General features: G+C 48.3%; 1 protein-coding gene across 1 annotated transcript; it reads right to left on the bottom strand.

Moving 5' to 3' along the window:
* Nucleotides 1-5,518: 5,518 nt before the first annotated feature.
* On the bottom strand, nucleotides 5,519-6,846 carry NKX2-8 (NK2 homeobox 8). Its single transcript, XM_007530258.2, has 2 exons — nucleotides 6,696-6,846; nucleotides 5,519-6,048 (listed from the first exon to the last, which is right to left on the bottom strand). The coding sequence occupies exons 1-2, from the start codon at nucleotides 6,844-6,846 to the stop codon at nucleotides 5,519-5,521; spliced, it is 681 nt and encodes a 226-aa protein (XP_007530320.2).
* Between the last annotated feature and the right edge of the window lie 4,470 nt (nucleotides 6,847-11,316).

The raw sequence follows: 11,316 nt of genomic DNA on the forward strand, positions 1-11,316 counted from the left end.
TTTAATAAAACAGGATAACATGGGCAATGGGTAGAGAGGACAGGAAGGGAATGCCCTATACCTTAGTTATCAGTATAGAGAAAGAGGGTTGGAAGGAAGGTAGCAGGTGCAAAACTGGCATTCTGAAAAGAGTTTAGGTAACATTATTAATAAATTCCTTCCCAGCCGATATTATGTAAACCCGAGGAGTGACGGGGGGGGGGGGGGACAATTTCCCATGGAAGCTTTTGACCACTAAATGATGCAACAACTCCTGGGGTGAGAACAGTAAGTACTTCTCTGAACATTCCCAAAGTTTATTTGACTGTCTGTTGCTTATTTTCATATAACCTGCCTATGCTACTTAACTAAAATATTCAGGACAGATAGCATGGTTAATAAAATATTTGGCTGTGCTAAACCCATAATAATCCTGCCTTTTATTCCTAAGTCTAAAATGCTTTAAGGGCAGTGAAGTGTGTGTGTGTGTGTGTGTGTGTGTGTGTGTGTGTGTGTGTGTCTTAAATTGTCAAAAAGCAAAAAAAGAGAATAATAAATATCTGAGCATCATTGTTAGAAAAGAGGTATAGGTTAACTTGGGCTCAAACAAATTCCATCTAACCCATCAGTAACACATTACTGAAGATTCGAAAGTGCTAAATTGGTCAGATAAGAGACATGCTAAGATGCAGGGTCCTTTGAATGAGGGAAGAAAATTGAAGTGAAAATTGTAATATCCATCCACAAGAGACTTAAGTGAGACAAAGTGAAATGTTTACAATGGAAGAAGAGAAAGAAAATGTGAAGAGGATGATAGTTCATAATAAAAATAACACCGGAGACATAAGAAGGAAAAAGATAACTGAGGAAGGGGAAGGGGAGGGGAAGCCAGAGTCATAAAGCAACTGGGGACCTGGACCTGTGGGTGGGAAAAGCTGAGAGAAGTTTATCAGAGCCAGCAGAGACTCTGCCAGATGCTGAGTGGACAACTGGATTCAAGGCAATAGCAGCAGATGTTTTTTTCTGGAAGAATGGTGACATGCTAATGGCGACAGGGAAGTACTGTGACCTAAATACAAGAGCTGTGTTCCACTGGCCGCTGGAACAGAACACAGAGGTTGTATACGTTTCTGAAAGCTGGAGGTTTGATTAATAGGGTACTGCTGGGGCAGAAAGGGAGGGAGATAGAAAAAAATCATGAGAATATGCCTCTTCAGATGATCTCACCAATGTGTCCCCATGTCTCACCTCCCCAGAGCCCTATCCCACTAGGGAAAGATAGAGACAGGCTGGTGGTTTAGATTGGCTTGTCAACATCCATGTCCAGTAGAGAAGCCAATACAGAAGTCAGACCTCCCACCTTCTGCACCCCATAAAGAATTTGGTCCATACTCCCAGAGGGATAAAGAATTGGGCAGTTTCCAGTGGAGGGGATGGGACATGGAGCTCCAGTGGTGGGAACTGGATGGAAGTGTACCCTTTGTCTTCTTGTTGATCATTATTAAATCACTAATTAAAAAAGAGTATGTCTTGTTTAGAAGCATCTGTAAAGTAACCAGGATTAATGACTGGGAGAATTAAAATAAAAACAATAAGGGTTGGCAAGACAGCTCACCTGGATAGTACAGTTGCTTTGCCATGCACAGGACACAAGATTCAGCCTGGCCCTGACTACAGTGGAGGAATCTTTGGTTTCTTCTCTCTCTCTCTCTCTCTCGTTTTTATCTGAAAACAATTTGACCAAAGTTGATGAAGCCCCACTGATAACAAAAGAAGAAAAAAGAAAGAAAGAAAAGATATAAGAGTGGGAAATAGCTTTCTACCACATGGTTATGTGGACTTTTTGGGTTCAGTTCCTCTCTGTCATTAACTATGTGACTCTGGCTCTTTCCTTTTCCTATTTTGCTTTATTTTAGAGAGAGAAAGAAAGAAACATACCAAGGTCAGAGCACTGCTCAGTTCTGGCTATGGTGATGCTGGGGGTTGAACCTGAGATCTCAGAGTCTGAAGCATGAGAGTCTTTTGCATAACCATTATACCCTCTCTCCAGCCCTATTCAGGATTGTTTTAACCTTCAGTTTCCTTCTCTGCAGACTGAGAACAGTATCAACAGGACCAACTCATGGGGTTGGTGTAACAACTGGATGAATTACTATGAATAAAAGAATTCAGAATATTTTTTTAGTACACAAGAAACATAAATGCAGGCAATCGAGAAGGCAGCATGTGATCCGCTTCTGCTAATGGCCCCAAGTGGTGTAGCATGCTTTTAGCCTATGTATTCATCCTTGCCGGCTATCTATAGGCTGTTTTCTGATAGTTGGATGGTATGTAAATTGCCACATCAAGATTACAATTGTCCTCAGGAGCAGTTTTCTAGTTGGCTAAATGTGGGTTAAAGTGAGGACAGTGGTAGCTAGCATTCTTTGGGGTTTACATTATTACTCCCATACTGAGAGCCTCAGTTTCTTCGCTATAAAATGGGGGTTTGTATACACAGAGCAAAAGGTTTCTGTGAGGTTGACTGAGTGTGAAAACACCTAGCACAGTGCCTGCCTGGGATACAGCAAGTTTCAACAGAAGTTTGCCTTTTAGTGCTGGTGATGGGTAACAGGTTTGCAACATTTAGCTAAGGAGGGAGGGAGAGCCTGTGTTCTCACAGCTGCTGGCAGAGTCTTGGGTCCAGATTTTGTAAATCTGGAATAGCTGATCTTTTATATGACAAAAGCTATGACAGACATGAACAGAAAAAAAAAATAGCAGACCAAGTCTCTAAAATGGGTCTGCAGTGAGGCAATACATTTTCAACTCTCCCTCATAACTTTTCTGCTCTAAAGAAAGAAGCTGAAAGAAAAAAAAAAAAAGGATAATTGATGCCTTCCAAGGGGAGCTTCTGCCTTCATTCTGCCCACACACTAGCTGGCTCCTGAGTGAGCATCCTGTTATATATCCACTTGAAAGCAAGTAAACAGTTTTTCTTTTTTTTTTTAATTATCTTTATTTATTAGATAGAGGCAGCCAGAAATTGAGAAGGTAGGGGGAGATAGAGAGGGACAGAGATAGAGAGACACCTGCAGACCTGCCTCACCACTTGCAAAGCTTTCCCCCTGCAGGTGGGGGCTGGGGGCTTGAACCCTGGTCCTTGCACATTGTAACGTGTGCACTCAACCAGATGAGCCACCACCTGGCCCCAAGTAAACAGTTTTTCAAAGGGCCAGCAGGTGGCACACCTGGTTAAATGCACACATTACAGTGCACAAGGACCCAGGTTCAAGCCCCTGGTCCCCCCACCTGCAGGGGGAAAGCTTCACAAGTGATGAAGCAGGGCTGCAGGTGTCTGTTTGGCTCTCTATCTGCACCTCCTCTCAAGTTCTCTGTCTCTATCCAATAATAAATCAACACTTATTCATTATTTAAAAACATTTAAAAATAGTTTTTCATATTGGTTAGCACTCTGGATACTTTCAATCATGGTTGAAGAGTCCATTGTCCAAATCCTTTGCACAAAGACCTAGTTTTCCTGTAGTTCTGATGAAAAGAAGAGTGAAGAAAGGGAACCTGTAATGATGTCCTCTGCACTTCCCTCCCCCATGCTCAAATAGATTCAGATATATTTGCCATCACCCATAGCAGAAAAACAGGCTATGAGTCCTGAATCTTTATTTTTCATCCTTGGAGAAAAGACAGCCCCTTCTGCAGGGTGAGCATGGTCAAGTCAAGCACCCAGCAAGCTGATCAGAAAGATGGGCATTCCAAACCTGGGCTTTCCTTAGAAGTCCATTTCTCCTTTTCTGTCCCATCTGTTCTGCTAGAGCTCCCAGGCAGTTTCCAATATATAGCGTACAATGTCCTGGCCCCCTCCCCAGCAATCATTTATTGGAAAGAGGTTTTATGATACAAATCTGATAATCTCCCATGCACACTGGCACTGCTCTAATTGAAGTTGTAAGCCCATAAAATTCAAGCCCTTTGTCTTCCTGGAGGCCACAAGGTTTAAAAAGATACTATTGTCCTCCCTAACACCCACTACATTGTCACCAGGCACTAGTTAAACAGAGTCCTGAATCGAAACAGTGCGGATTTTGTCTAGGTCCTTTTCAGGCCTGACAATGTCCTTTTCAGTTCCCAAGACAAAGAGAGGTTTAAGGATAGAGATTCTTCTAAGATAACCACATCCATATGGAAGGCAAGGTGGCCAGCAGCTGAGACCCAAACACCCCACTCCCTTCCCCTCCATCCTCCTCTCTCCCTACCCCCAAATCTCAGTTAAACGAATACACCATCTTTGCCTGCCTTTTCCTCTTCCTCACCGACCTCAAGAGACCCTTCCTTCCTTCCCTGGAGCTGATATCCCAAAGTAGTTTCCTCAATCACAGCTCCCTGCAGTGGCCATCAGGGAGAGCAATAGAAACTTGAGAGCAAGAGATGTTGAGAGAGATAGGGGGGGGAGAGAATGGGACTGACTACTTAGGTAGGAGGCCCTGCAGCTCTGGACATCTAGTCAAGAGCCATTACAAACTCCAGAGGAAGGGAGACCAGAGGTTGAGTCTAGTGCACAACTGGGACCCAGGGTGGAGTGGGACCAGCCAACGGGTCAGCTCTCATACAGATGACTCTCAAAGCTCTTCTTCCTCAGTTGAAAGTCCTGATGGATCACAATACTCTGGTTTTGTCACTGAGCTATTTCCTCCCACCCCACCTCATCCCACCCCTAGCCAGGTGTGGCGCCAAGAAGCAGCAGGTTATCAAAACTGCAGCTAAAGGTCAGGCAGGCTGAAGTTCTCAGGGTGTTCTTCTGGTTCCTGAAGTTTAGAGAAATTTTGACACTCCAGGAACACATTTTACAGCCAGGTCTGGGCTCCTCCGAATGCAGGGCTCTCGGCTCCACTGGTCAATCTCCAGCGAGTCCCTAAGAGAAACCCACTGTACCCCATGGTGACCCACTGGGTCGACTTTTGGTTGTTGTAGCCCAGAGAGACAGTCCTTCAAGTCATTTGGGGGCGCAGGCACCTCCTGCAGACGAGGACCCCAGAGTTGCCTCTGCTTCCTCTCCACGTTTCCTCCACCCCTGCTAAGTATCCTCCTCAAACCCAGTGGGGACTGCGATTTCAACCCGGGGTGGACCTGAACTTAGCCATGGAGGCCTGCACTGGCACTGGAAGGCACAGCTTCTCAACTTTGCATGGGCCGGCACGCAGACGACGCAAACCCCTCCACATTTTATTCTCGCACCTCAAAGAGGCAAAATACTCCATTTCTTTTGTAAAATAAGTCGCTTCCCCATACAAATAGCTATTTAAAATATATATATATATACAAATAAGGTTCAAGCAATAAAATCTACCTCTGCGGGGCAGGCCAACTAGGAAAAAGGAAGAGGGAGGCTCTTGGCGCAAATTCCCTGTGCGGGGTTGGGGGCTGGGAGGGGGGCCGTGGAGGGCGCAGCAGGGACCCCGGGGCGTGGAAGGCGGGGCCGGCGGGCAGGTCCCCGTGTCCCGGGGCAGAGCGCACCCCAAAGTCCGGGGTAGCCCCGGCGGCCTCACCAGTTCCAGGAGACCAGGGCGGGGGGCGCTAAGTGCTGGTAGGTGGGGAAGAGCCCGAGCGCGGAGCAGGGCGCGAAGGCGGAGAAGCCCGGGAGAGGGCAGGCCCTGGCGGCGGGCGCACTGCTGGGTTCGGGCGCAAGAGCCGCGCCCACCTCGCCGCGGCCGCGCACCAGCACCGGCACCGGCACCACCACCCGGGGCAGCAGGCCGGGCGCGGCGCGCGTCTCGGCGGCGGCCTGCAGGTCGGGGGTCTCGGCGGCCCCCGGCGCGCGCGCCCGCTTCAGCTTGTAGCGGTGGTTCTGGAACCAGATCTTCACCTGCGTGGGCGTGAGGCGCAGCAGGCGCGCCAGCTGTTCCCGCTCCGGCGCCGACAGGTAGCGCTGCTGCCGGAAGCGCCGCTCCAGCTCCAGCGTCTGCGCCTTGGAAAACAGCACCCGCCGCTTCTTCCTCTTCTCGGCGTCCGAGTCGAGATTCTGCCGCTGCGACGAGCCGGGCGGACTGGGCTCGGGGCTGCTCTCGTCGGAAGCTGGAGGTCGCGAAGGAGACACGGGCGGGTGAGACGCCGGCTCTCCGCGCGCCCTCCCCCGCACCCCGGGCGCTGCGCCCCCGGCTGGAGGGCGCCCACGCTTTCTTTGGACGCAAGACCGGCTCCTCTCTTGGCCCACATCTGGACACCGACCTCGCCGAATCCAAAGGCTTCAGCTAAAGCGCAACCTGAGACCCCGCTCCCCCACCTCCGAAAACAAAACAAAACAAAACACAGACCCACCCGAGAGTCCTCTTAAAACACGTCGGCGCTGCTCGCTGAGCGGCCGGATTTGCTGCGGGCCGGCTCACCGCTCGGGTCACGGCCCTACCCGCCTGTGGGGTTACTCTCCAGCCCTGCCCATCCCGGGATCACAGCCTAGAGCACGTGGCCGCATTTCCAGGCATTTGAGGGTCTTGCTTAAGTATTTGAATTTGCTGACCCATAGAAACCACCCCCGGTCCAGGTCATGAGTGCCAGACTCCAGAGGGTCTGCTCCCAGGATGTGCCTACCGGGGAGGGGGGTTTCCCAGCATTTGCCCCCTCCACCCCCAACCCAGGTTCCTCGAGACGGCGGGACTCAGACCCTGCCCTGGAGTTTGAGCGGGTCTGCGGCCCCGCCCCGCCGCGGCCCTCGGTTTACTCACAGGGGTAGTGGCCGCGCTCCGCTTCCAGCCAGGGGGCGCAGGGCCCAGGGACGCGCAGCTCCGGCTCCCGCTCCCGCAGGTGCTGCGCGTCCTGCTCGGGTAAATCCAAGAGGCTGCGCACCGTGAAGCTGAGGCGGCCAGAGGTGGCCATGGCCGGGGAGGGGTGGACCGGGGACCTCGGGGTGATCCGGGACGCGGCTCCTTACTGGTGGGCGTGAGAGGCGCAAGCCATGCGCGGGCTGCCGGGATGTTAGCGCACTTACCACGGGAACCGCTGTTTATATAAACAGCTCTTGTCACCCGCGAGTATTTGAAAGCCGAGACCGGGGTCTCCAGGGTGTTAAGTACCTGGATGAGTGCTGGACCAAAGACCCCCGAGAGCCCCGGAAGGTGCCACCTCCGCCCACCGCCCCGCCCCATCCTCCGCCCCTAGGCTCCCCATTACCTCCTAGGGGCGGCAGGAAGCAGCCCTCGGCATTAGCGATTCTGTCTGATTAGCCCAAAGTGGGGGCAGATAATGGGGATTGTTATCAATGAATAACATCTTGGGTGGCGAGCGGTGGCCGCCACCAACTCGTCCCAGTCCCAGCTTCCTCCTCCTCCTGACGGGCACGGGGCCTGGGCCCCGGGAAGGCTGGGAGCTGCATGGGTGGGTTTATGAGCATCCAGGAATTTATTCCCTGTTTGCTTTATCCCTCGAGCTTGTTTGCTGTAGTGTCCGTTTCCCGCAATTATCCCCAAAGTGATTTACAAGGTGGTGTTAAACTCCAGCGCCACCCTCTTTCTCTTTTGGGGACCGCCCCGCTAAGGAGAAGTTCCAGGCACAGGGGCTGGCATCTGGCGAGGGAAACGAAGGTCATTAGGAACTTTTCCACACCCTAAACACCACACCCTCACCCCGAACTTCAGAGCCGCATGGAAATTTCCCTGATAACATCCAGGGAACCCCAGCTCTACCCGGCAACCAGTTTCCTCCCTAGCTAAGTTCTTCGGGTCCCAAGGGCCAGCTTCCTTGGTCCATCCAGTAGCCCTTTTCTTCTGGAGTTGAACCCAGGTCTGCTGCAGCTCCCACCCGCACGGCACATTTCTCGGGGAGGCTTTTTCAGTCTTGTTGGGGGTGCGGGAGTCCCTAGACACCCAGCGTGCTGCCTTGTGCCCAGACTCAGTAGCCAAAAAGGACTGGTTCATTGCAAGGGAGGCTTGAGGTCCCTGCCCACGGACAGGCCTTTGACCTGTGCTGCATGGGCTGCCCTCCCTGGCTATTGGATCTGGTCCAGGACTGGAATGCAGAGATGGTGAGAAATTGGACTGGAACCGCCAGGCGGACAAGAAATACTGTCCTCTTTCCCTTGACCTTCCACCCCCACAAGCCACCCTCAGGAGCTCCTAGATCCCACAGACCCACCGAGCAAATAACCCATGTAAGAGGTGCAGGATTGCGTTGGCTTAGGTACATGCTGTTGGCCTATGGTTTGACCTTGATGGCAATGCCATTCTCAGAGGCCTCTCCAACCCCTTGCCAGCGGTTTGGGTATTTGGTAAAAGACAGATGTATACGGTTTGAAAAGAAAATAGCTGGTGTGGTTGTTTTATTTTCCATAGCTGAGTTTTGGTGAGGGGGTGTGGTGTACACAGGTGAACTGGGACATGTCCTGGAGGGAGGGGCAGCAACCCCTCCAGCCTAGCGCCCCCTCCCCAGCAGCCTCGCGGTCAAGCGTGCCGGAGGCCACTTGGAGCTGTGTGGCACCCTGGGTGGTCGGGCGGAGGCAACCCCAATACAGGCCAACTGCTAGGCTGGGGACAAAGGGGAAATGGAGCTCGACGCCCCGGACCTGTTGGAAGCATTTGTTCCAGTCAAGATTTTGCATTTGTTCAGTCCGAAATAATGCGTGATTGACGCCTACTTACAATACGCCTTAAAGCGCCGGGATAAATCGGAGCTTGTCCAGTGTTGTCATGGTTTTCAATAGGGTTCAATGGGATTGGGGGCACGATCGACTCTGCTGGCTGTCTCTCTGCTGCCTGGGCAATAGATTTATCAGTTATGTCTTCTAGACTAAGATTTAAAAAACAATTGAAATAATTTGGCTGTCTTTTCTGAGCTGGGCCAGAGAAAGGTATGTTAATGACTCCCATGGCGCCCTAGTACTGAGGCGTCAGCATTGGAGAAAGTGAGCCAGACACAGACTAGTCCAGAGCCTGCTGGAGTTCTCTCCAGCTAGAATCTAATCTCTGGAGACCTCTTGCCAGCCCATTTTCTCAGAGAGATGGAAGGAAGGAGGACACAGACTGCAAGGAGAAACTTTAGGACAGTGGGGTCCCATCTCTGAATCCTGAGACCATGTCAGGTAGAACTCAGCCTGGGCTTTAGTTGGTATCCTAGCTCAGCTTCTAAGTAGCTCAAATATCTTCATCATTTAGAGCTTCTTGTATCTTTTCCTTATCTGAAACAGAAGAGAACAGATGTGATACATTCTAAAGACCCTGCCAGCTTCATGGTTCCATGTCTCTGGGATTTACCTAAAACCATCTTCTTTGTATTAATCAGTGGAGTTCAGCTTCTTTGTATTAATCAGTGGAGTTCAGCTGTCTTCCTCCATCTCATGTGGAACTCTTATTCTCTAGGATTCTCCAGAATGTGCTAGGAAAAGATATGCTTATTTTTTTTTAAAAAAAGAAGTTTCCCATGCACTTTTCCCAAGAGCTGAGTGGGGGGTTTGATATCAATTTTGGAAAGAGAACCGACTCAGGAAAAGCAAGAGACTTTACTGCTGTGACTGACCTCTCTTAGCCTTTTAATCTATTTAACATCCTAAGCCAGGACTAACATGTAGAAATAAGCAAATGGCACTCTTCAGTTCTTAAGAGCTCTTCAGCATCAAATATTTGCTTTTACTCTTAGTATTTGGTTCCCAAAGAGGAGATACATCTCCCCATCTAACTCTTGAAGGCTCTGGGAACCCCAGACCCTAGTTCTGGGGTTAGTTCCAAATTTTACTTGTGGCTTCACACTCCCTTGTCTGGAAACAGTGTTCCTGTGCCCTGGACAGTTTGAAATATTCCAGAGAAACTCAGTCTTCTGGTTCAAGGGAGCACTGCATTACCCTATTCCTGGTGGAGTCTCCTTTCCTCTATAGGCACCTCAGCACCCATGTCATCTTCCTCCCAGCTCTTGCTCTAGGCTTAATCTAAATTATCAACAAGAGCTGAGGACTCCAGGATATTCTTCCATTTAAACCATGCCTTCTGAAGAACTGAGAAAAGAAGGCAGAGAGCCAAACTTATTCAAGGAAGGTGCTTCTTCATATTGGATAAACCCAAAGGACTGTGAGGAGAAAATTATTTTGATATTGGGTCAACAAAAAAAGTTCTTAAGATACTATGTTTTTTAATATTATGTTTAGACATAATGGGAATATCTTTATGAATTACCCCAAATCCATAAGTTTTTTAGACTCTTGAGTAAGCAGATAACAGGGCTTTTTTGCATATTTTCAAATATCATTTGATGTTCTGAACACGCAAATTAATTTTGCAACTCAATCTAGTTTGAGAGTACTATCACTAAATAATTTGTGTTTCCCTCAAATGTTACGTAGCACATCTCAGTCTCAGTGAGAGGGTTAATCTCGAGGCATCTATTCTATAGTGAATATATTTAAGCAGTCTGCACTGATCATCCTTTCAAAAGTATTATCTAAGATAGCACCACTGCTTTGTGCTTAAGAATTTAAGACTAGACATTTCTGAAATAACCCTAAAGTATCTTGATTAAAAAAAAAAAAGATTGCATCTATATCTTGCATTCCAGTTTTAAATCCTTCCATTTTGGTTAAGTGTCTCACAAAACCCTGCAAATCTATACAGTATTGAAGAGAGGCAACATTGCAAATTCCCCTTGATAGATGGAGGGCCCTCAACGGCCAGAACATTTTTCTTTGCCTCATAGCAACTGCTCCTCCATTCTTCTTCTTCTTTTTCTTCTTCTTTAATCAGCATTCTGGTTAAAATAGCAAAAGAAAAATAAAATTGGCCTTTTTGACACTTCCAAGAAGTGAATGATCTTATTCAGTCTTCGGATGGGGAGAAAAACAGCATTTAAAGTCAGACCTCTTTGGTTTCCCTTCTGAAAACTAGTTGCCATGAATAAGTAAATATTTCCTTTTTAAGGACTAATAGTCAATTGCTTGGTGGTGGTCCGGACCTGGCTGTGATTCTTTCGTAGCTGTAATGATGAATATCTATATCTATATATCTGCTCAAGAAAAGGAACAACCATTACTACCAGATAGAATTTAGTACGCATTTGAGATGCACTTTAGGTTCTATTGTTTATTGTCAAATGGCAAGTCTAGAAAGATCCCACATTAACTTTACATGGACCTTTTTGTTGTTGTTCTTAATTACTAGAAAAGTTTTATTTTTTTCTCCTAAAATGGTTCAATGAATTTAAAAGTAGGTGTAATTAATTAAAATCTATAGTTCTTATTCTATAAAGTCATCAGATGACTTTGTAATTTTTGAAAGTAGTTTATTATTTTGTTTTTTTAATATTTATTTATTCCCCTTTGTTGCACCTGTTTTTATTGTTGTAGTTATTATTGTTGTTGTTACTGATGTC

This window comes from Erinaceus europaeus, chromosome 16, assembly GCF_950295315.1.
Source record: "Erinaceus europaeus chromosome 16, mEriEur2.1, whole genome shotgun sequence".
Lineage (NCBI taxonomy): Eukaryota > Metazoa > Chordata > Mammalia > Eulipotyphla > Erinaceidae > Erinaceus > Erinaceus europaeus.